Genomic DNA, 25,496 nt, shown 5'->3' with positions numbered 1-25,496 from the left:
ACAACCCAAACAAAAAATGGTCAGGAGACCTAAAAAGACATTTCTCCAAAGAAGACATACATATGGCCAAGAAGCACATGAAAAGCTGCTCAACATCTCTAATTATTAGAGAAATGCAAATCGAAACTAAAATGAGGTATCACCTCACACCAGTTAGAATGGACGTCATCAGAAAATCTACAAACAACATGCTGGAGAGGGTGTGGAGAAAAGGGAACCCTCTTGCACTGTTGGTGGGAATATCAATTGATACAGCCACTATGGAGAATAGCATGGAGGTTCCTTAAAAAACTAAAAATAGAATTACCATATGACCCAGCAATCCCACTACCATAATTCAAAAAGACACATGCACCCCAATGTTCATTGCAGCACTATTTACAATAGCCAGGTCATGGAAGCAACCTAAATGCCCTTCAACAGACAAATGGATAAAGAAGATGTGATACATATATACAATGGAATATTACTCAGCCATAAAAAGGAACGAAATTGGGTCATTCGTAGAGACATGGATGGATCTAGAGACTGTCATACAGAGTGAAGTAAGTCAGAAAGAGAAAAACAAATATCGTATATCAACGCATATAGGTGGAACCTAGAAATATGGTACAGATGAACGGGTTTGCAGGGCAGAAATAGAGACACAGATGTAGAGAACAAACGTATGGACACCAAGGGGGGAAAGTGGCAGGGGGCGGGTGGTGGTGGTGGGATGAGTTGGGAGGTTGGGATTGACATGTATACACTAATATGTATAAAATAGATAACTAATAAGAACCTGCTGTATAAAAAATAAAATAAAATTCAAAATTTCAAAAAGAAATAGGATGATTTGTTGAGTGTGGAGTATATCCATACAATCTCCAATGGTCCTCCCAAATCTGTTTTGATGTTTCTGTAATTCAACCTCCTCTCTTCTTCATAGATGTTGAATCACCTCTAATTTCATTCTGTACCAATTTTGTTTTGTTTTGTTTTGTTTAAGTGACAAAGGGGAATTGAGAAACTCTTCACAATGAACCAAAGTGTCCCTGCAATTTGGGGGTTAGCAACTAGCGTTATTATAGCAGAACTGATTTAGAGGTTTTAGACATTGGTTACTTTGGGAAAGAAGTAAATCCTGAAAGTTCATGCCACGAACTGCAAGACCTTTAAACGGACAAATAATAAACCCATAATAAAGTCAGAGTCTTGGTTCTCTCATTTATGCTCAACTGTGTGAACTCTGGAGCCAAAAGTACACCCTGATCTTTAAGTTTGCTTTGAAACAGCAATGAAGGAATGAGCTTATTCCTCAATTAGGTGCAAAAGGTGGAGGTGGTAAAAAAAAGTTAAACAAGATACAGAGCAGCTGTGACAGCCCATCGGCTCATAGAAGAGACTCAGAACTGGCAGCTGGAACGGACCCACAGGAGAAACGTCTTAAACGCACGTCCTACGTGTTCCTACATGTAGTACGTTGGTATCAGCAGGCCAGCATTGTGGCTGGAACAGTCACGACCAGGACTGTAAAGAAGGCCCCGACGCAGCCTGTCTCTCCATAGGCTGCTGTTCTGAACTTAGGTTTGTGCCACGCACCTCTTGACAGTGACCTTCCGCAAACCGCCGGGTCAAAAGGAACTGCAGAATTTTAGCGCAAAGCCGACTTCGAGCCCAGAACCGCAGTGGTCCCTCCTTGACAAGCCGAACTGGGTCGTCCAAAAGAGCGTGGCCCTAAACCTTTGGAGTTCAGCGGGCCAAGGGCTGCGTTAGCAGTTGGTGTCCTTTCCGGACACACAAAAGGCTTTTTCTGCTCTGCTTTTACAAGGTATCCTAGAAGCCAAGCTATTGCCAATGGGTAGGGGCTGGGGAGGGGAGGGAGGGGAGGGAGGGGAGGGGAGGGGAGAGGGTCCGAACGCAGCAAGTTGTCCACATCCGGCTGCCAGTCTGTCCAACAGGAGAGCCGATCTCGGCTGTGCCTCGGCCCCGGGGATGCGGGAGCGGTGGGTAGGGGTGCCACAGGGACGCGCAGGCGTGCGTTCCTCCAGACCGCGGGCGCCGGGCCAGTTGGCTCGAGAGAACCCAGGTGACGACCGTAAAAGCTCCCCGCGAGCCCTCTCTGCCCCAGAGGGCGCGTCCCGGGGTCCGCGCGCGCGCCCCCTTGCGCCGGGCCTGCAGGGGGCGGAGCGGGACGGGGTGGGCGGGGGCAGAGGGGGCGGAGCCGCCCGGCTGGGCGCGCGGGGGTCGCGGCGCCGAGCAGGTGCGCGAGAGCGAACGCTGCTACAGCGGGCGGCATGGCGAGCACGGCGTCGGAGATCATTGCCTTCATGGTCTCCATCTCCGGCTGGGTGCTGGTGTCCTCCACGCTGCCCACCGACTACTGGAAGGTGTCCACCATCGACGGCACGGTCATCACCACCGCCACCTATTGGGCCAACCTTTGGAAGATGTGCGTTACCGACTCCACGGGCGTCTCCAACTGCAAGGACTTCCCCTCCATGCTGGCGCTAGACGGTCTGCATCCCGTCGCCCCCCGCCCCTGCCCCTCGCTCCTCCCCGGCCTGCCGGCGGGGCGCCCGCTGACCCCACGACCCCCGGCGGGACCCCCGGGCCGGACTCCTCCGAAGCCCGGCCGCGCTTTCCCCCTCAGTGCCTGAAGGAGCCGGGGAGAGTCCCCGGTGCCCGTGGCCCGCCTTCCCCGGACGTCTGTCTCGCGGGGGGCGCCTGTCCGAGCCCGGAACCCCGGGGCGGGAGAGAGGGGCTCGCAGACAGGCCTGGGTGGGGTGGGTGACTCTCAGGCGACGGGCATGGAGGGAAGCAGCTTTGTTGTCTCGAGAGTCGAGGCCAGGGCAGTGGGACCCCCCCTCTCTTGGGGACTGTTAGGACACGGAGTCACGAGAGGGGGCTTGTCTTCTCCAGCCAGCACTACCCAGAAGGGCTGGATTCTGATTAAAATGGACTTGTCAGAGCGAAATCTGCTTGCTCTGAACTCCCTTTAGCCATTTCGTTAGTTCTTTTAAAAGTGTGTGTGTGTGGGGGGGGGAAGGAAACATTGCAGGAGCACCCGCTCCAAACCCCGCGCCCCGCATCTACAAATGAGTCTGCTGGGCTTTAACTCTGCCTCTAAAGGTTAGGAACATAAGTAGCCCTAGCCTGTGCCGCAGAGAGTAGAGAATTCTGGCCAGCGGGAATCTTGTGCGGGAGACTGACAAGTTCTGTGTCGCGCCTCCCAAGTCCGTTCTCAGCGTCTCCCTCAGCGTTGTTAATTGTTTTCTACATAGTTCTTGTTAGCGGCGCTCTATACTGTATTGTATTAGAACAACAGGTGTTCGCGAAGAAAACTGGCTCTTTTTAGTTTCAGACTGGCTCTTTTTAGTTGACAGTGGATGTCAAACCCGGTCACACTGATTGCTCAAGTTCTAGGCTCCTTTCTTCCAGGATTTTACAGCATATGAGTAGATGGATCCCGCAGAAACTTGAGAGTCATTTACATTAGTTCTCGATTTGAGGTGTTTTCTTTTTCTTTTATTACTGCTCTGCAAGCTTTTATTTGCATAACTGAGTAAATAAAGGACAAGATTTAATCCCCCTAAGACGGTGCTTGCCACGACAAGCAAACTGCTGCTGAATGGAGGTATTTGATGGAAACTCCGTAGAAGGGAATACGTGTCTGGTTTTAGATGAGTGACACCTGGGTCTGTGTCCTGGTGTGTGTACAGTAAGTAGCTGGTACACTCTTGATTCCCTAGAATTGCGGTTGAATTTCCTGTGCCCTGCAGAGCACACATCCAGGTAGATGTTTGAACAGGCAGGCTCTTGTTTCTGTGATTTGCATTCAGGAATATGGGATTGACAGTTACTGTCCTAAACACATTCTTCTGTTGTAACTGTACTGTCACCGAGATAGCCTGCCAGATAGGTACGCTTCCTTCTATAGGACAGCTGGGGGACAAGGGAGAGGCTGGAGAGATGAATACTCCATGAAGGTTATTGGGTGCAGAGTAGTGTGCACCTTATGTGTCTGAGCTGAGAATGGACGTCATGGTCTCAAGATTTGGGGACAGGTGGGGTAATGAGGAGGAAGGAGAGCGTAGCCTTCAACCATCCAGCCCTAGAGAGGAGGCGTGACATTTGTATACAACCCAGCTCGCAAAATGGCCTTCCGCGTGTGCTTGTGTGTCTAGAAAATGACTTTAAAAGACGTAAATGACTTCACCTCTTCTTCTGCATTGTTTTAAAATTAATAACATAGCTTTACGAGTCAGTACATATAGAAGTAACTGTTTTTTTTGTTTGTTTGTTTGTTTTGCGGTACGTGGGCCTCTCGCTGTTGTGGCCTCTCCTGTTGCGGAGCACAGGCTCCGGACGCGCAGGCTCAGTGGCCATGGCTCACGGGCCCAGCCACTCCGCGGCATGTGGGATCTTCCCGGACTGGGGCACGAACCCGTGTCCCCTGCATCGGCAGGTGGACTCCCAACCACTGCACCACCAGGGAAGCCCCTGAAGTAACTGTTTTTTAACAACTGCATGGTATTCATTACTCTGGACAAACTGGTTTATTTAACGACTTCCCCATTGTTGGACATTGGACCCTTCCTAGCTTTTCACTGTTCTTAGCACTTTACTGAAAACCCTTCTATTTGCCTCTTTGTGCATATATGTGTATCTGTAGTGTAGATACTGAGGAATAGTATTGTCAGAGCAGTAGAATATTCATTTTATTATTCAGTTTAAATTGTCCAGTTACATTCCACCAACAGTGTATGAGAATATCTGTGTCTCCACATTCTCACCACTAAGTGTTTCATCCAGTTTAATGGGTGACGTCCTACCATGTTATTATTTTATTCCCTGATCACTGTGATTTTGACCGCCTTAGCGTGTATTTATTGACCCTTTTTTGTGTGTGTGTGACTTGCCTGTCCATATCTTATGCCCATGGTTCTTTTGTTTCCTCTTGGTTTAAATGATGTGTTTTTTTAAATTCTGGATATCAGTCCTTGATTTGTTATATATGTTGCAGTCTTGGCCCATTGCTTGTCTTTTAAATGTGTGATGTCTTTTCTCATACAAAACATTGAAATGTGTACTATAATCACATTTATCAGTCTCTTCCTGCTGGCTTGGCTTTTGTGGCTTAAGAAAGCATTGCCTATCACAAAGTTATAAACTTACTTTTCATCATCTCTCCGAATAATATTTTGGGGGGTTCAACCACACAGCCTCATTTTCATGTGGAGAGAAGTCAGTTCCCCCAAAGACGAGGCCTCTCTGCTTGTTCGCGCTCTGCCATGTATTTTCTGGGCAGCCACACCTGCTGGTTGCTGGGCCTAAGGCAGGCCCTGCCTACAGCACGCTGCATGTGGATTTCCTGGTTATTGCACTTGAAGTGGAGGGAGAAAGCCATGTTGCCAGGGGCTGTGGTGACCACAGGCCTGAATAGGCCAGTCCTCTCCTTAAACCAAGCAGAAAAATCCAAGAAGGGAGAGAGAAGGCTCACAGCTCTCACCGTCTAGTCTTAAGTGGAAGAACATGCCTCTTGGACACAGATGATGGAGTCATTATTCTGAATCTCCTATGTGAGGTCAAAGCTCTGATTCCTCATCATCAGGGGGTATCATTGTTACCCCAGTTCTCCCTACAAGGAAAAAGCTAAATGTGCAGGTTTAATGTTATGCCATGTTAAGATTCCAACTCTAATTTCTGCTTAGAGTCAATCTTAGTGTTATGGAAGGGAAGCTTTGATGTGTTTCTTACCACTCACCAGACGCTTGGTTCATATTCCTCTTGTGAAGGAAGTGCTGTTATCCTTGGGTTTTACAGATGAGAAAACAGGCTTGGAGAGATTAGGTAATACAATCGAGGATACACAGCAGGTAAATAGAAGAATCAGAGGTGAAATGCAGAGTTCATGTCTGACCCTCGTATCACCCTTCTCTCAAAGGATTTGCAAAAAGTATGCAAAGCTACTAGCATAAGAAAGCACATCCTTTTTTTCTTCCTTCAATCGACAGCTACCAAGTGTACTGCTAGGGAATTGTCTCCATCAAGTGGATATTTTCATTTTTGCTAGCTGGAAATGGAAAATAAGGTACATTTGGAAAACATTTAACTTTTAAGGGACACCTTGACGTTTTCTCCAACAGAATTCATTAATTTAAAGTCACAGTATTTTACTAATTGAAAAACTCACCGTTGAATGAGCTGGTGATTTCTGTTTATTGCTAACCCATATTCCTTTCAAAGCACCACTTGAACTGCAGCTGAGCATTTTGAGCCAGGTTTTTTTTGTTTAGTATATGCCATCTATTTTTGTTAGTGGGAATGTTTGCCATTTCTTCCAAAGGAGTTAACTATAAATTATACTTCAGAGAACTTCTGAGCAAATATGTTCATGCCTCAGCACTTTAATGTGTTAATTAGCTATTAACGGTGTCAGTAAATTAGACCTGTCAAAAATAATGGCCTCCTTGACTAGGTTTTTACCACCACTTCACTTGAGGGTGTTACTTATAAGTTTTGACCTCCGGAACTGTTAAAAAAGCAAGGTTGTAGAGGTCTGCCTTGCAAAAGATAAACTCTGAGAGGGTTTGTGGGAAGTCACCCAAGGCTTGAGTCTGTGAGTGTTTTAAGGACTGGTAGCCCCTAATTTACAGACCTCAGGCTTACCAACAACTCGATTCCATCTATGGCTGACAGTGGAGTTTATCCCCAGGAACTCCAAACCCTTCTTTTATGTATGCGATGAGTTAGCAATTTATTGCTACTGTTCCCACACCAGAGAGAGTTACCTTCCCCACCAAATCAGGGTTCTGGTTGGTTCTGAGGAAGGACCTGACCTCATCAGAACCTGCTCTCTGTCTCTCCTCTTGTGCTGAGAGGGCAGAGCTGATCCTGCTGCAGGTACCAGGGCTGAGACTGGAGAACTGAGTGAGACACTCGGGGAAAAAATGGTATGAGTAGTGGTTAAAGTTTAAAGCCTACTGTTATTTTTCCAGTCACATTAAGGGTTGAATTCATCAGCCTGGGATTCTGACCACTGTGTACCATTTGGGAAAATGTGTTTCATGTTGTTAGTGATCAGACCATAGACTTAACCTTTTGCAAGACTCTTGTTTTCTGTACATAAAGCCTGTAAGATTCCTAAAATAAATGCAAATTATGATGCATGATAAGGTTTTCTAGAATAGTTTTTTAAATATAGGATAGAGGTTATATCACACACACACTTTGTTGTCTGTTTAGAATTGCAGTAAGAGTCAGCTAAAACACCTCAAAACCACAGGTTAAAACAAATCTCAAAAAATAATGAAACCACACTGTCCCAGTAGCTCTGGTGGTAAATGATGAGTCAGTTGTGGTTATCCTGGAGGACTGTCTTTAATCTTGCAGGGAACTAACAGGCTTCCTCCCCCTATGCTTCTATTGCTCCCTGGGTTCTGGTTGGGGGACTTGAGGGTTGAAGTTTAAAATAGAGCTGGGTCACTGTTCAGCCGCAGACACAGATAGCCCTGCAGCACTACTATAGCTACCAAAGCCTCCATTATCCTGTTTTGCTAAAAATAAGTTTCTTTTGCTGTTTTTGACAGCCTTACCATCAGGGAAATTATTTTCTGTCTGGAAGTAGTTCACCCTATAAAATAGAAGATCATTGTCATTGCATTCTGCATTTGTAGGGGCCTAAATCTGTTCAGTTAATTAGAGCATCTTCTGGGTACTCTTCAAAATGGATCCTAGGGGTAGGACTAAAACTTAAAATTTTATTCTTTCCCTGAGAAACATAGACTGGAGGCCACCTTCCCCCATTATTCCCTGAATATATGATTATCGTAGCCTTAGAATTATTATTTATCATTGACTTTGCCTGAACACAATAATAAATGACTTGGTGTATCTTGGCACTTATGAGTTTTTTCATATTAAAAAGTTTAATGCCAAATGTAAACCTGAGAGATATGTACATTCATTTGCTTAACAAATGAACACACCAGTATGTGCCATCATTATTTCAAACTGAAATATGGCACTGTTTCAGTCTGAAATGAAAATGATGGCATGTGGTAAAAATGTATTAGTTTAAATTCTGTTAACTTAAAATCTGTTAGTGTCTGGACAAAAGCCAGACTGAAGTTTACCATCACCCTGGCTGTGCAAATAAAAATACATGACTAAGAAAATGAATGGTGTAGGAGGAATGATCAAACAAACCAACAGAACAAGCTTTCAGGATACTTTGAAAGCATCCATTTATATGCAAACAGTTAATTTCATGATTATAAAATATTCTTCTAGGAACCAACCAGTGCTTATTTAAACCCGATGTTATTACGTGTGCCCTGAAAAATTTTAAAAGGTCATGAAAACACATCTTGATTTAGACTTCTCGTGGTTCATGATGACATTCCAGTCAGTCTCATTTATAATCTTTCACTAATATTAGAAGATGTGACTTTGTGGGAGCTCTGCTCGATTATAAAGATTACAACGTCAAAACCATTAAAACATCTATTTTAAAGGTCTGATGTGCAAAGGAGTAACAGGGTTGAGATAGTGGCAGATGAGGTTTCCCAGGGTGAAAGGCAGTACTGCATGCGTTTTGTAGTCAGAGCTGGATGGAAACCATTTCAACCCCTTACTAACTCGTCTCTGGCACATTATGTAACTTTTGTGTGCCTCAGTTTCTTCATCTGTGAATATGGGAATAATAACACCCAGAGATATATCCTGAGGATCATGCACAGGCCAAACTGAAAAGTGTGTGACATAAAATAGGCACTCCATACAGCTTAACTTGCTTTTCTTTCTTGCTTGTCTTAACATATGTTTTAACCATTATGGTTATGTTTTCGGAAAGCAGAACGCTCATTCATGAGGACAGTGTAAATGAGAGTTTCTTCCTGGACAACCACACGTTTTATGTTAATGTAAACGGCCTCCTCTAATTGCAGGTTATATCCAGGCATGTAGAGGACTTATGATTGCCGCCGTCAGCCTGGGCTTTTTTGGTTCCATATTTGCCCTGTTTGGAATGAAATGTACCAAAGTCGGAGGCTCAGATAAAGCCAAAGCTAAAATTGCTTGTTTGGCTGGGATTGTATTCATACTGTCAGGTAAATAGTAACTTTCTTCCAAACGAGGTGCTTCAGGATGTTAATGAAACACCAGTAATCATAGCACTTTCCTTCTGATGCTCTTCAGGGCTCTGCTCAATGACCGGGTGTTCCCTGTATGCAAACAAAATCACAACGGAGTTCTTTGATCCCCTCTTCGTGGAGCAAAAGTAAGTACTCTTCTTAAGTCTGTATGCTTGTGGCTCACGGGAAATGGCTATAAAATCATCGTCTAAATTAAGGTACATAAATTTCCTCCGTGGTTTATGAAAGTGAGACATACTAATAAATGATGTTTGATGACATCATTCAAGAGAAAACATTTTATATGCTACGTTGGCAAAAGATGCATTGAATCACTGCATTAGGGTTACATAGTGTCTTGTCTCTAAATAGCTCAAGGCATAGGATTTAGAATGCTGAAGGTCATCTACTGTACGAAGTCACGTAGAGGAAAAGTGCAAGAGAGGTGTAAGGTGGGGAGGAAAGAAGGCTAAAGTATGACAGCAGAAAATTAAGAGCTTGTCTCAATTGTTGTCCATCCAAAATGATATTTGCCGGATGTTCTGGGCCAGCTTCCATCTCAGGCATTGAGATGAAAACTGAGACTGTGATCCTGAGGATGAGAAACGTTTACGTGATACTGAATGAAATACTATGTTTCAGTTTTAGTTAGCCTTTTACATTTGTTCTGTTGACCACGGCGTTAACACGTTCCACCTAATAAACCTTTGTAAAGAAATTGTACATGATGCAGGGTCTTTAAAAAATGGTGTAAGAGTGGCACAGACACCCAGATGTGACCGGTCTCAGCTGCGGGTGAACAGTTTGGCACTTACAGACCAGTTTGTTTGTTGTTGTTGGTTTTTAATTATGGGCTGTTGCTTTTTATAGTTTCTCTAGGCTTATTTCTTTGCATTGGGAAAACCCAAGGAATACCAAATTAGAAGTAATAATAGATCAAATATTTTGTCTTCTGTGAGAATATTCCCACGGACTTCTGTAGAAAGCTGCATGTGTACTGCTGTCACCCAGGCTGGGGATTCTCTTTCAGTCTTCAGATCAAATGTTATGGAATTTTAAAAGAGTAATTACTAAAATGGCTGATCAGGGTCCATTACTTTTTTCTGGTGGATTTAGGAATCTTTAGGAAATGATTTTTCTAGTACTGTCTTTAGTTTATGCATGAATAGTAAATGTATATATAATGAAATATAATGAAAATAATAGCTAACACATGTTGAGCCCCTACCATGTAGCATTGCAAATATTATTTTATTATTTTAGTCTTACAACATCCTTATGAAGTAGGTTCTCTCTGCACCCCCTTTTTTTAAATTGGGGAAAGAATTCAAGGAATATGTGCAAGGGAACTTGGACTAAGCTAATAGGCTGATTGAACTGTGATTCAAACCAGGCAACCAAACTCTAGCACACTTACTCTAAAATGCATGATATACAATATTCTACTATTGTAATTTTTGTGACAGTATGCCACATATATTTTTCATCAAAGAAGTTTCTTTTGTGCAGTAGTGTTTATTGTGAAATTTTATTAAATGGAAAACAAAAATGACTGCTTCAGACCCCAGTATAATGTTCACTCCCCTACCTATGTTAGAAAATGTGTTCTGATTTGTAAACTTTCTCCTGATTTTTGATAATGAGATTTGTACTGATGTGCATGGCACCAAACATTGAGATGAAAACTAAGACTGTTTTCCTAAAGATTAGAACCATTTTAATGATATTTAAATGAAGTATCAGTTTTCATTTAAATATTATATTTAAATGTTATTTTTATTTCAGGGTTTGATATCACAAATATACCACAAAATCATATTTCTCACAGTTTATTTTATTAAAGACATTGCCGACTTTTCTGGATTATCTTTCATACATCACTGTTCTGTCTTCCTGACAATCATTAATAATGTCTTTGTCAGACTCTTAAAAATCATTTTCACCTTTTCACACAAGGCTGAGGCTAATATCTGTATCTGTATCTGCACAGTAACTTAAACCTTTCCTTTGTGTTCTGTGCTTGCTACATGCTCAGTCACCTAACTCAGTTTAGTACCACTGGAATTTCTTATTCTTTCAGATTTTCTTTAAACTCAGTTCAGTAATTATGGACTGTGAGAGGTTTTCCTCTTTTCTACATTCTTGGTGCTACTTTGAACTATTCCATTCCCACTGTGACTGTGAGCTTACCAGCATCCCTCTTTCTGTCTATGACTACTCTCTCTGTCTGTTTTCTCGTCTGAAAAATCAGGATAATCATAGAGTTGCTGTGAGAGTTAAGAGAGTGTGTATATATACCCTTAGACCTGATTAGAAAAGAGCAAAAACCTTGTATTAATAAGTGTATTGTGTTAGCTATTATTAAGGTTGCTTTTTAATTGTGTGTAGTAGTTAAGATGTACCTTATCTTTATGGATGTCTTTATTAGCTCTTTTCTTCAATGACTTAAAAATATAACACCTACAATTTGCCAATTTACCTTAAGTCATTAAAAACACAAGAGTGAGGGATTATGAAAAACACCATGGCTTACAAATTGGTAATATTTGCAAATAACAGGTCCTTCACAGCAAAAAATACAGACTTTATTAAAAAAAAAAAGAAAGAAAACCTGCATATTGAGAACATGTTTAGCTCCTTGAGATCAGAGCTCACTCACATTTCTATCCCAGCAGTGCCTGGCACAAAGAAAGGCCCTCCATGGCTTATGTACAAGGAATGATCAACGCCTGTTGAGAATTGTTAAATATGATCAGATGCTAATTACCCACAATGGTAGAAAAGAGGCATGAAGATGACATGTGACACCTACAGGAATTCACAAACTTTATTTAAATAAAACTTCTATAAAAATCAACCAGTTGACTAACTTGCTGTCATCTGTTTTCCTTTTATCAACGCCTCTAGTGGAGGAGAAGGAGATGGAAATTAGGAAGATTAATAAGCTGCAAATTGGGTATCAACACAAAGTAGACTGATTCCATAGTTTTTTTTAATTTTATTATTTATTTATTTGGTTGCACCGGGTCTTAGTTGTGGCAGGCAGGCTCCTTAGTTGCGGCTCCAGGGCTCCTTAGTTGTGGCACATGAGCTCCTTAGTTGTGGCATGCGAACTCTTAGTTGCAGCATGTGGGATCTAGTTCCCTGACCAGGGATCGAACCCGTGTTCCCTACATTGGCAGCACGGAGTCTTACCCACTGCACCACCAGGGAAGTCCCTTGGTAGGTCTTAAAAAATATCATAATTTTTAAAGTGAGATTTTGATTTTGGCATATTCTAGGGGATAGGGCTTCCTAGCTGGCATTTGCTAGCACTTAGTAAGCGGTGCCTCTGATGTAGTTTGTGCGTGAACACACAGAGGAATATGTTGGAGAATCACTGCCAAAGGCAGGGCCAGCCCTGGAAGAGTTGGGATAAGGGCCCCACTCTAGGGGGGGTTCTGACTCTTTCTTTGGTGTCTTCATGGATCTGCATGAGTCTAAGTTCCTTGAGGTCAGAAAACATCTATTTCATCTCTTACTTGCCTAGCACAGTGCCCTGTATGTGAAATCCTGATCTGTAGAACTGGTCCTTTCAGGATGAGCAGAAAAGCCTTCTATTATCTCAGCAGACTGAGGAAGCCTCAGAGAGGACGGAGCTGGGAGGCAGGCTCAACCTTCTCTTCGCGCCCTTATCATGCATTCATCTTTCTCCAGCAGCGTGGCTCCCTCCGGTCCTAGATGGCCTGGCTGTGGCATACGCATGCGTGTGTTTGGCCCTTAGGCAGGGCAATGAGGCGCACCTGCTCACCACAGGCTCTAGTTAAAATTTCTGGTGAGCAGATACTTGTCCCAAAACGCACTGGAATACAGTTCAGGCCTCAGAACCTAGTCTTGTTGCTGTTTTTCTTAAGGATTCTCTAACATGTAAATTGAATCTTCTTGGTGGATTTCGAGGACATCCCTATATAAGACTCACCTTGGTTGCCTAAGTTAGAAACACACAACTAAGCTCATCCACAGAGTTCCCACCACATTCCTACTATGTGCAGGGAACTCTAGGTGCTTTATTGATGAGGGAACAGAATGTGTGTCTTCTGGTGTATCGCTGGCATAAAGATTGTGGCCGTTGTGCTGCAAACAGTAGTAGGCTTTGTGTTCAGTGGCTAATTATTTCTGAAACCCTTCCCTTCCCACAACTCATAGGGGAAGATTTTTCTTCCAGCCTACAATCATTTGACAGAATTGCAATCTTTAAAGAGCTTCACCTGACTGTGGCTGTTTCTGCTATTTCTCCATTTTTTCCTTTTGTTTTACTTCCTTGTGTCCATTCAAGTTGTGATTATGTTTTATGGCTCCAGGATGGGCTCCTGCAAAGCCTTTAAAACTATTTCTCAACTCTTCCCTTTGGGCTGTTTCAAACCAACTTCCTCCTTTTTATTAAAGCAAAACCTACCACATAAAAAAATCTATCCTCTTGCAAGCTTATGGTCCCAAGCACTCCTTAGCGTGATTCACCACCGTATCATTGTGTTGAAATATAATTACATATCCCCACCATGGCTTTGTTGTCCAAACCACTAACTTCTGAGCGTCTTGCTTTGTTTTTTCTTAAATAGACTGTTCCGAAGAGTTGATTGGCTTAAAGAGTTGTTCTGCATAAAGAAACTTCTTTTCAAATCATGCAAAGTTGGGGCACTGAACCAATTTCCTTAATTGAGGAAACAAGACATCGTGATCTTAGATTTATTCTCTTGTAGTCAATGAGATTTATCATGAACGTTTTGGCTCAGATATTCATATTTGGGTCTTATCATACTCCAGCCTTTGTATTTTGAGAGCTTTTAAAACCATGGAGTTATTTATCTCTAGCATTCTTCATTCAGTTAGTTTCTACTTTAGAATCTAAGTTTTACTTTGGTAAAATCTTTTCATCATTGTGGTTATTTAGTAGTTAGAGAAGTAAACAGCTGTCTACTTCCCGATAGATTCCTTCATTCTTGTTATCTGTCAAGTTCAATGCATAATAGACAATACAAGAAGGACGTTTCTAGGTTACACACATTTTCCTGGGTGAAGTTGAAAGGAATATCGATCTCACTGGGTGACCTTGCCTAGATATTTAACTTCTCTCTTCTGTCCTTATTATAATTTAATGAATTATAGATGTTTGTGTACTTAAGCTTATTGCAATCATGAGGTTATTTGGAGAATGAATTAATGTTGGTAAAAGGCTCATAGATTCTCAGATAAGGGATTCCATAGAAGTGCCAAGTGTTAAGAACAAAACAGAAGTTGACTGTTAAATATTAAGAAGGTGTTACTCTGTGATTTCACTTTGTTCTGTGGTAGCACTGGCCACTTCAGGTCATCAGAATTGCTCTGATGCTTTTGTTCACGCTGGCAGGACTTAAAAATATACTTGGAAATCAAGTGTTTGGCAACTGTGTTTTGTTTTCATTGACCAGTATATGAAGTCACGACTCCTTCCAGTTTGCCAGACTTTCTGGTGACTCAGCTTTTAGCACCACCACCCCGTTCCTTCCCTTTTTTCACATCCCAGCTAACCCCTGCATGTCCTGCAGGACTTGCATTCTGCGTAATGTGCCCACCTCGGTGCTCCCTTTGCCCTTTGTGCTCTGATTATAATCCTACTGGGCAGTGACACTTGCTTATCGGTCCATCTTCCAAACCAGATCAGGAGCATCTCGAAGCGAAGACCACGTCTTGCTGATTTGGGCATCTCTTGTAGCTAGTCCCTACTCCGTGACATTTCCAGCAGGGATGGTCAGTGAGCAGTGGTGTACCACTCTCTGTCTGTCTGTATCTCTCCTAGAGCGGAAAGACTGAGTATGCTTGGGGAGATTTGGTTAAAGGAATGGGGAAGGAAGGCAGCCTACACACTGGTTAAAAATGAGGACGCTGGATCAGGACTGCCTGGGAGGGAGCCCCAGCTCTGCCATTTATCAGTAGTGTAACCTTGAAGAAATTACTTTCCTTTCTGTGTCCTGTGTTCCTCATCTGTAAAATGGGAAGAATGAGAACTATGAGGTTATTGTGAGGATGAAATGAGATAGTACATTTCAGCTACTTAGAATGTGCCTAGCATATAGTAAGCACTCAGTAAATGCTAGTAAATTAATTTTAAGGGTACTGACCCTTAAGCAGAGGATATTAAGGTAGCAGGTCATTATCTTATATGCTGTATTAAGGGTGGCCACAGAGAAATGTATATTGAAGTGTTGGAGGCCTAGTGGAAAGGATAATTGTTGTAAGACACTTGACTCTCAAGTGGAAGGCAGGTAAGGGACCTAGCATGAACGCATTTAAAAGAAACAAGGCTTGTGTAATTCCTTCTCTTTATTTCTGATCATCTCCATCACAGCTTTGAGTTAGAGATACGCAGCAATTTGAAACTGTCAAACGGATAGATACTCCTGAGACCCTTCTCATGAGAACTCATCCTATGTTCATCTTCCCAACTCCAGGCTCTATTCTAAACTATTTTCAGGCAGTCTGCTGAGGATTCGGAAGATCATGTAGGGTATGCTTTGTTTTGTTTTTTTTTGTTTTTTTTTTTTGCGGTACACAGGCCTCTCACTGTTGTGGCCTCTCCTGTTGCGGAGCACAGGCTCCGGACGCGCAGGCTCAGTGGCCATGGCTCACGGGCCCAGCTGCTCTGCGGCATGTGGGATCTTCCCGGACCGGGGCACGAACCCGTGTCCCCTGCATCGGCAGGCGGACTCTCAACCACTGCGCCACCAGGGAAGCCCTAGGGTATGCTTTTAATTGACCCATGCTTTTTTGCTGCAAATCCATCTGTATTTTCTTCCTTCAACACAAACAGATGTGCAAACCCACCTTCACACCCACAGACTCTTGCTGGTCATGGCCCCAGGTGTCACAGGACAGCCCTGGTTGTTTTAGGAATTTCCCATCTTGGAGCACAGCCCCCCTCTGCAGTGTCAGTTTATTCAGACTTCGAAGTTTGCGTGAGAACACGTTACTGTGCCTACTTTGAGTGTTGTGACTCAGCACATCATTTCCCACTTAAAATCAAGTCCCAGTAAACCCCCAGTTATCCACACGAATGGAGATCAATGGCATGGATGTTGCTCAGTAACAGATTTGTTTTTGAATCGAACTGTGTAATTTTGGGGACAGGAGGTGGTCCTTTTAAATTACAATTTACTTTGACTAATATTATATTAAGTTATACTGTGGATGGTTTATAAAATTTCCATGAGTAATCGGCCAGAATCAGAACTCCTGTAAAGACACTCACTGTGCACTTTACACACGGTTAGAGAGAGAAGGAGGCAGAGAGGTTAAGAGGCGGGTTTTCGAGTTCACTCTCTGCTCAGCTCCTGGCCCTGGCCCTGGATCCTCTGTGATCTTAGGGAAGATGCACTTGCTTCCTCTGGGTAATGGGGATAGCACCTGCTGCTTCTGAATGTTAGGGGGATTAAAGAAAGTAACATATAGACAGCACCCCCGACAGGGGCACATGGTAGGTGATTACCTGTTCTTAACATACAGTCTATAGAATTCTGAACTACCCTAATGATAACTCATAACACACGGAAAGGTAATGCACGCATGTCTGTTATAAACTATAAACCAGAGAAAAGAATGTGTGCCTGTTACGAACATTGAAAAGCAATTTAGAATTGACACACACAGAAAAATCAGTCTTTATTTTGAGTTTCCTAAATTTGAGAATTCTCTGTGAAGGTTCCATATGCAAGTAGGTGCTTATTATTTAAATGATCCCATTCTACTCTAGCCACCATTTGCGAGGCACCTTCTGCTATTTCATAGTCCCGTAGGAAGCTTTGGGTAGGAAATCTTGTGGCATCTTCCAGACCGCTGAGCAAACTGTTAACTGATGTGAATTGCATAAGGAGAGGAGAGACTGCAGCAGCCTCGGGAAGTACACGGGTCGGTGGGCACTAAACAGCCTGCTTCCGGTGCCTGGGACCCCAAAAGAATGTGGAGTATTTGGGGGAAATGTATGTTTGTAGATAATGCCTGTAGAATGCTTGTTTACATAAAATCCATCCATGCAGTTATATAGACCTTGGGTTATATAAGCCTATGAGTTGAGGAAAGTTTCTTTTTGATGGTAATCTTTAAAAGATTGGTATACCAATGAACTTCAATTTTAAAATGTTAACATTGATAATATATGGGTGTGCTTCCTAAACTTTAAACTTATTTTAAACATGTTTAGTTGTTTTAAGGTAACTGGAATGTTTTGGCTGCTACCACCCTTGATTAAAATGAGGGGTAGGACAGTATGTTTGAAAAAAGACTATCCTTGATGTCAAAAGACTCGGCTTCTAGCTCTGTGGCCTTCAGCAAGCTCACTTTTCTCTGGGGATCTTAAAAGGATGAGGGTTTTTTCATTTGTTAAACAGTTTTTGTTTTGTGTTTGGAGGAGCTGCATTTTCTTTTTTCAAGTCCAACGAGCCCTGATTTTAATTATTACGCTCACCTCTTTTTTGTGCTGGGTGAAAAGACAGCCTGAGGGAATTCTGAAAAAATTCCATACCCTAGAGCCACTGAGAACCCAATGAGCCAGAGAGAGACACAACACATCTTTCTGAAACGACAGCTGAAAACACATTGTACTGATTGTGTTTTTTCGCATTGATCCCATCTTTTACTTAGCTAAGGTGTACACAAAAGGGAGAAAGAGTGTTGGTTAAGAGCTCGGGGACTGGGATCATAGTTACGAGTTTTAAATCCTGGTTCTACTATTTGCGTAGCTGAGGTATGGGGAGGAAAGTAATTTAATCTCCCTCAGCTTCAGTTTTTTCATTTGTAGAATGACTGTAGGAAGACCTCTCTCTCAGGATTGTAATGAAGATCAAATATGATAATACATGCCAAAACAACTTAGCACACAAAACAAAATCCTAGTACAGTGAGCTGACAGTAATAGTAGCTATTGTTGTGGTGGACTGTTACTTGAATCACATCTTTACAGATTTGGGAGAACAGTTAACGTTTACTTTACAAAAACATGTTCTTCTGCTTCTATTGTTAAGTTTCATCACAGCTTACTATAATTATTTGCTTAATGTCTGACCATCCCCACTAGACTGTAAGATCCTTAAGAACATAGCTGTGTTCTCTCGTCTATCCTGAAACACATGGTTCGCACAATGCCTGGCCTGTTATTTCTGTGCTGGTGACCAGGGTAGGCCACACCAGCTCCCCGTGGATGGCAAATCAAGTCACAACAGGGATTTGGGTGCAAGAAAGACAGAGGGAGTAGGTGAAAATAAGAGGTGTCCCTCAATCCGTTCCCTCAGGATTACTGTGCAGGTTACGAGGCTGAAATAGGAGGCAAAGTATGAAATGCATCAGAATTTAGGCCAGGTGTGGTTCTAGCTCTGGCTCCGTCAACAGGAAATGAAGATGTGACCAGTAGCTGGGAGCCCCAGGTACAGCCAGGTGAATAAGAATTAACTTCATCTAGTAATTCAGGGTACATTTTAATGCCTTAGATCTTTATGGTTCTTTTTTGGGAAAATAATAAGTGATCAATCTGTGTTTTACTTTCTCTGTATAGAAGAGAAAATTTTCCCTATTGTTTACTAGATTCACATTCAATTATATACATGAATTAAGGTAATAAGGCAGCTTTGATGAGCCCTATCCATTGAGCAGAATGTCTGAGAGATATTCCAAAAGCAGTGTTCTGATCTGTAAAACGAAGTTATGTCCCTAGCCTGATGGTCCTGGATCTGTCTGGTGCTAAGCAATTTGATAGCCTTTCAGAATAATAAAGAAACTTTGGCGATTTTAACAGCTCAATAAAGAGGCCGCTCTCCTAGTGGGAAAGCTGGTCTAGGGCCAGGAGGATATTGTTAACAAAAGACAGACCGGCAACAGATCACCTGAAATTTGGCTAATCATCTGAGGTGTTGAAGTCAGCTTCTTCCTGTTACCAAAAATGAAGAAAGATTTCCAGGCAGAGACAGAGTTTCCTGATAAATGTTAAAGGAGGCGTTGCCCAGAACAAACGAGTGGATGGTACATGGCTCACCTTCAATCCTGTCTTTCAATAATACAAGGCCATTTTTGCCAGATCACGTACACTGATGGGTGTGAATTCAAGTCACTGTTGAATAAGTCTGCTATACGTGTCTTTCAACAGAATGAAGAAGAAAAAGTCTCTGTAAGAGAAAGAACCAAGTCACAAAAGCCCTCACATCCAAATTGTTAAAAATTATTGGTATAGACGTGGAATCTCTTAGAGACTTCAGCTCTGAAATGGTTCTGTTTATTAGATGTTTGTCTCTGACAGAATTCATAAGAAGTTCAAAAGGAAATGATATTCTCCTTGGAATAGAGTCTATATTTAGTGACCTCAAGAAAATCTAAAAATAAATTTAAAAACAGGAATAAGTGAACCAGTTTTTGATACGAGCCAAACTCATGATTCTTAAATCCCCTCAGAAAGTTTCAAGATGATTAAATGAATATAAAGACATAGTTTCCAACATTTGAACTGCTTGGGTAATTTATCCTCTGATTTCTACACATTTTTATGTTCTTTTTATTTTATTTTTATTTTTTTAATATTTATTTATTTATTTGGCTGTTCCGGGTCTTAGTTGCGGCACGCTGGATCTTTGTTGCCGTGTGCAGGATCTTTGTTGTGGCATGCGGGGTCTAGTTCCCTAACCAGGGATCAAACCCGGGCCCCCTGCATTGGGAGCCTGGATTCTCAACCACTGGACCACCAGGGAAGTCCCTGCTCTTCTTAAATGAATTGATAGTGCCGAGCTGCGGTTTGATTTCTACCACCCTAACCCGTAATGGACTATTATTAATAATTAGAGACTTACTTTTAACCATGATGCCTGGCACTGGCATCCTATTTTAGAAAGCTAAATATTTTGGAAAAAATCTCAGACTGTTTCTTCCAGGAGTATTTATATTGAGAGTTAAATACTAATGCACAGTTTCAGGAGAGAAAACAGCCTAAGCTCTGGGGGGAAAAATAAAGAAAAATAGAAAGTATCATTAGATTGTAATCCTATATTCATGTCCTCCAAGTAGAAATTTTCACTATGCTCATCCTTTAGTTGTCTCTGCAGTAAAAGGATGACAGCAGACGGACTTGATGCCAGCTTGCTGTAGGAATTGCATATGTTTAAAGAGGTCCAGTGACAGGCACCTACACCTTGGCAGTCCCTCTGCTCGTTTTATTTGTGTAATCTCATCCAAACATCATACAAGAAGGGTTGATTGTGGACATCCAGGATATCCTTTTTAGATGTGTAACACGATATTTAATGAAGGTATCCTTTATAAAACTTCCAGTTTAACACTTGATCTGCCACAGCTCTTTTGTTTTCACCTGTGCCCTTCACTCTTCAGTCCTCTTTTGAGCTGGTTTTTGTGCAGACCGAAGGGGTTTTTCCCCACTTACATCAACCTCCTGTTTCTGCTACTGTGTCTGATTGGCACAGTTCAAGAAGTTTCTTGGTTCCCAGAGCCTAATCAGTGCTCCAGGGCAGGATGAGGTGCTGACAGCTGTTCCTTCCTTTAGCTCTCAATTTGATTTCCCAGGGAAGGCAACACAAGAGTGAGAAAAGAAGGGATCACAAGGCAGCGTGTACTGTGTACGTCACCCATTCCCAGTTGCAAATGGAGGCTGTGAAGTACCTCAGAAGCCGGCTCTGGAAATGGGCACGTGGACCACAAGGCCCTCATCTTGTGTAAATGTTGCTTCCTGCTCCTGCTGGCTGGAGGCCGGGGCCACACTGTCACACCACCACTGCTGCCTGTGCCTGCCCAGATGGGAGTTCAGATGTAGCACCACAGCATGTAGAAAAGGATGAGGCAAAGCTCAGGACAGGCACAGGTCACTCACGCCGGCTGCTGGCCACCTAAGCCTGGCCCTGGCCCTGCACTTGGTTCAGGGGGACAGGCTGACCTAGGCCCTGACTTTCCCCTCTTACTCTCACCTCTTCCTTTCCGTTCTCAGCCCCTCTGTGGATTCTGTATGATCAAAACAGACCCTTCCCACTCTGACTTCATTTGACACTGAAAAGCACCATTAGGTAGGGAATGTCGTCCATCAGTTTTTGCCTTGTGATGGCGGTCTGTGGGCTCAAAGAGTTTGCGAATCACTTCTTTATTTTAAAAAAAGAAAAAAGGTAAAAAAAAAAAAACCCTATTCTTCAGGAAAAGGATAGGCAGACATGAGAACACTACAGCCCGAGATTTGGTATACTTTCCTCATTCCTTATTTGTTTCTCTGAAACATATATATATCGTATCTATATATATCTCTCTATATATATATGTTTCTCTGAAACATATATATATATATATATATATAATGTATATATATTCCTCCCCTAAAAGGATTTCCTCCAGCACTCAGCTGTGATTTCCTTTGTTGTTCTCAGTAGCGATATTTGTACATTTGCATGGTGACCTCTCCAAGGCAGGGGCTGTCTTACTTATCTTTGCATCTGTTCTAGTCATGAGCGGAGTACTATGGTCTGCCATCTAGGAGATGCTTCACAGCAATCTGTCACTAAATTATAGTTGTTTTTTATTCATCTCTTACTAGATTGTAGTGATAAGATGAGGCTGTACCTTTCACTGACCTTTCATTGACACTGTAGAAGAAGAAAAACTATTTTTTCCTCTACTCTCCTAGATTCTCTGCTGGGACCCTGTAAATTAGACTGAAAAAAAGGTAGATTAATAAGAGAAAACCAGAGTTCATTAACATGTGCGTCACACATACACATGGGAGTACCCAGTGATGCGTAACTCAAAGGGTTATATAGCATCTTAACAAAAGAACAATACATTTGTAGAGAAGTGGCAAGACAAAGGAAAAGGACTTTGAGCTTCTAGAGGCACAGATTATGGGAAGGCATGTGATGAGGGAACTAATGGAAGATGAGAGTTAGTGAAGTTTGTTACATAGATTGCTCTGGTGCCATTTGTGGGCTGAGCAGCGTGTACAGTGTCTCTGGGAATTAACCTCTGTCCTTCCTGGCAGAGAGGGGATAGGGAACAGCATTACAAATTTATGTCCTGCTTTTAGGCAAATGGGGGGGGAGGCAGAGAGCTTTCCCCGTACCTGTTTCTTCTCAGTTGCTTTCAGCTCAAAATAATCCTTGTTGCCAAAGTGGCACATTTGGGGTGGCATGTTCTGCCACCCTTCAGTACCTTGCACATGACTGCACACAGCACGTGCTTGATAAACCCTGAGTTGAACTAAAATGAAAGCAAAGGCAACTTTCCCTTTTCTAACTGGAGTCTGCCTTAATGGTTTAGCCCGCGTGACAGCATAAATAGATGGAAACCTTTGTGAGCTTCAGGCAGAGCCCAGAGGAAAGATGCTGATAGGCTAGGAGGCCCCAGCTTGAGTTGACTGCTCCTGCTTTGCCCGCAGGGATGCTTTCATCTTCCTTTCGGGATGTTGGGAAGATATAGTCAAGTGATGGCTATAAAAATGCTTTGAGAAAAGTTTAAAGCATTATACACATACAGATGTTATTACTTCCTGTACAAGCTCCAATAACAAAAATGTATTATGAGCATTTAATAAGTGTTGGCTAGTAGTGTTAAGCGCTGTTTACTCCCCAATGAGTAAGCTTTTATACTCGTGTGATACTTCTTCACAGGTATGAATTAGGAGCTGCTCTGTTTATTGGATGGGCAGGAGCCTCACTCTGCATAATTGGTGGTGTCATATTTTGCTTTTCAATATCTGACAACAACAAAGCACCCAGGTATGAAAAAGAGACAAAAACGACCTGTTAAAAAGCACAGTACTATTCTAAATTGTTACATGTGGGACAAATTATAGATAGTTCATATGATTCTTAGAAACTTCAAAAACCCAGAATTGGGAAAGGGTAGGAATATCTAGTAAATATGACATTTAATATAGTAAATATTATATTGAATAGAATAAATATAATTATGGTTCATTAAAAAAAAAACCCCAGAGCTTGACATTCTTACATTCCAAAGCTATTGATGTAAGTAGAAATCTGGGTCTAACTCTGGGGGTCTATTCTTCACTTTGGCCTCATCAGAATTTTCACATAGGCAGAAATTGCTGATTAAGGTCACCACAGTCTCCTAGGTTCCAGGAAGATGAGTTTTAAATAAGTATTTTTCTTTTTTTATAAATTTACTTATTTATTTATTATTTGGCTGTGTTAGGTTTTCGTTGCTGTGCGTGGGCTTTCTCTCCTTGCGGCAAGCGGGGGCTACTCTTCGTTGCGGTGCGCATGCTTCTCATTGCGGTGGCTTCTCTTGTTGTGGAGCACGGGCTGTAGGCGCGTGGGCTTCAGTAGTTGTAGCACGTGGGCTCAGGAGTTGTGGCTCACAGGCTCAGTTGCTCCGCGGCATGTGGGATCTTCCCAGACCAGGGCTCGAACCCGTGTCCCCTGCATTGGCAGGCGGATTCTTAACCACTAGTGCCACCAGGGAAGTCCTCAAATAAGTTTTGAAGGAGAGTAACTGAACAAATTAAGAAGCCATGAGTTTCTTCTGCAGATTCTCTTGGTCACACCAGCTGTTCAGAAATGACATTGAAATATTTCTTGGGGAGAGAGAGAAGGGAAGAAAGCTAAAAGGGAAAGACAAACTTAGCTATGAGAGAAATAGGGGCAAAATGGTTTCTTCCCATTTTTGTTTGACCTACGTGTAAAAGACAATCTACCAAACTGTGTTTTGCCTTGCAGAATGGGATACACATACAATGGGGCCACATCTGTCATGTCTTCTCGGACAAAGTATCACGGTGGAGAAGATTTTAAAACCACAAACCCTTCAAAACAGTTTGATAAAAACGCTTACGTCTAAAAAGAGCACTGCCCGCAAGCCGTGTCTTGAGCTTGTTTTAAACGTGAACTGTTCACAGAATGCTGCCATCAAGGCCCTCCTACAATTAACACTCAAACTATTTTTAAAATACAAATTTGAAGAACTTGTTGATTATCGGATGTAAATGTTCTTACATAGTTACATACTAATCATTTTCTGATGTGGCTTTCTATAAAAAAATAAACAGGCTATTTACAGGATTTGTATATATTTTATACATCATAAAATATGTATATGTGTTTAGCACCAAAGATTCCAGTATTCATAATGTAGCCTTCTTAATCATTCAAACCTTGCAGTCTTTGTCCCCATTTTTTATGTTTCTTTTTCTTCGTATATTAAACAGAAGGTGTTTAAGGGGTTGTGTCTTGTCAACAGTATGGGGGCAATCTGAGACTATTCCTCAGATGTTTGGGTTGAACGAACATGTACTGGCTGCGTAGAGCTGAGTTCTGGTTTCTGACCCCCGTCTGTCACCCCCGTACTTCTCCACGGCTGCTCCAGCAAGGGCTAACAGGGCCAAATGCTATTGCCCATCACCTGGCACGTCCGCTTTAAATAACTGCTCCGGCTTCTCCAGTACAGAGAGCAGATCCTGGGGTGGGGCCTCGGCAAGAGCAGAGCTGGAGACGCCTGTCATGGCCGACTTTGGGGCCAACAGAGGAAGTCCTGGGGCCGCGTTGTACCTGCCCCGCTCGGAAATAACGGACCAAGTTCCAGTGTGTCGCTCAGGTCGTGTGCATGGAACTAACCGGTAATGGAGAGACAGCATTTTTCAAGACGTGTTAAGTTGCTCCAGTGATCTCTGACCAGATGCCGTTTTATTTCCAGCCCTTTTACCTCCTGCCCGTAAGGGCGATAGTTATCTCAGTCTGCGTGTGCCCTCCCTCACTCCATCCTCACAGCTGCCCCCTGAGGTAAGTGCTGTAGCAACCTGAGCTGGCAGGGGATGAAATGAAAGCAGAGAGTTGAAGTGACTTGCCGCGGCGAGTGACAAAACCAAGACTTTGAACTGAGGCAGTCTAGTGTGAAATATACAGTCTCAAGCTTTGGATAAGAATTGGTTGTCTGTGTAAACCTATGAGTCAGACCCTTTCCAATACTAATCACAGCATGGGTGACCATAACATTTTCATTTTCCTCAAGCGTGAAAGACTTAAAAAGGAAAATCACATTGTTTGGAAGTGCTCAATGAAAGAAAAAGAACAAGTTTATTACACACACATATATATATATGTATGTACATATATATATGTGTGTGTGTGTGTATATATATATATATATATATATATATATATATGATTTTTTTCCAGACCATAATAATACTTGAATACCTTTTCCAGGGACACAAATGAACTGAAAGCCATGGAGGGAGGTTAGGTGCTACAGGCCAGTGGCGGGGCCGGGTTTTGTGAGTGTGTGTTTAAAACAAATTTTAAAATTTCAGAGCTGTACCGGTGAAGACAATATTTTGATTGTACTGAACTGTTCTAGCTTCTGAAGAATTTACGGAGAGAA

The 25,496-nt window shown here is 42.5% G+C and overlaps 1 protein-coding gene across 6 annotated transcripts in view; it reads left to right on the top strand.

Annotated features, from left to right (window-relative positions):
* CLDN10 (claudin 10) overlaps positions 1-23,957 on the top strand; it is a gene marked incomplete at both ends in the record, with an annotated part of 91,373 nt that extends 67,416 nt beyond the window's left edge. For 2 of the 6 annotated variants that reach the window (XM_079722014.1, XM_079722013.1), the window contains 4 exons: positions 8,931-9,092; positions 9,181-9,262; positions 22,766-22,873; positions 23,837-23,957. In XM_079722014.1, the coding sequence (XP_079578140.1) occupies positions 8,931-9,092; positions 9,181-9,262; positions 22,766-22,873; positions 23,837-23,957 (473 nt within the window). Of the gene's footprint in view, positions 1-2,276; positions 2,497-8,930; positions 9,093-9,180; positions 9,263-22,765; positions 22,874-23,836 lie in introns of those variants that run through there. The other 4 variants (XM_079722017.1, XM_079722016.1, XM_079722012.1 and 1 more) reach the window with 3 other exon arrangements.
* Positions 23,958-25,496: the final 1,539 nt, after the last annotated feature.

The sequence above is a fragment of the Hyperoodon ampullatus genome (assembly GCF_949752795.1).
Source record: "Hyperoodon ampullatus genome assembly, chromosome: 16".
NCBI classification, from domain to species: Eukaryota; Metazoa; Chordata; class Mammalia; order Artiodactyla; family Ziphiidae; genus Hyperoodon; species Hyperoodon ampullatus.
The sequence above is the reverse complement of the archived record's forward strand: the minus strand, read 5'-3'. Positions and strand labels throughout refer to the sequence as shown.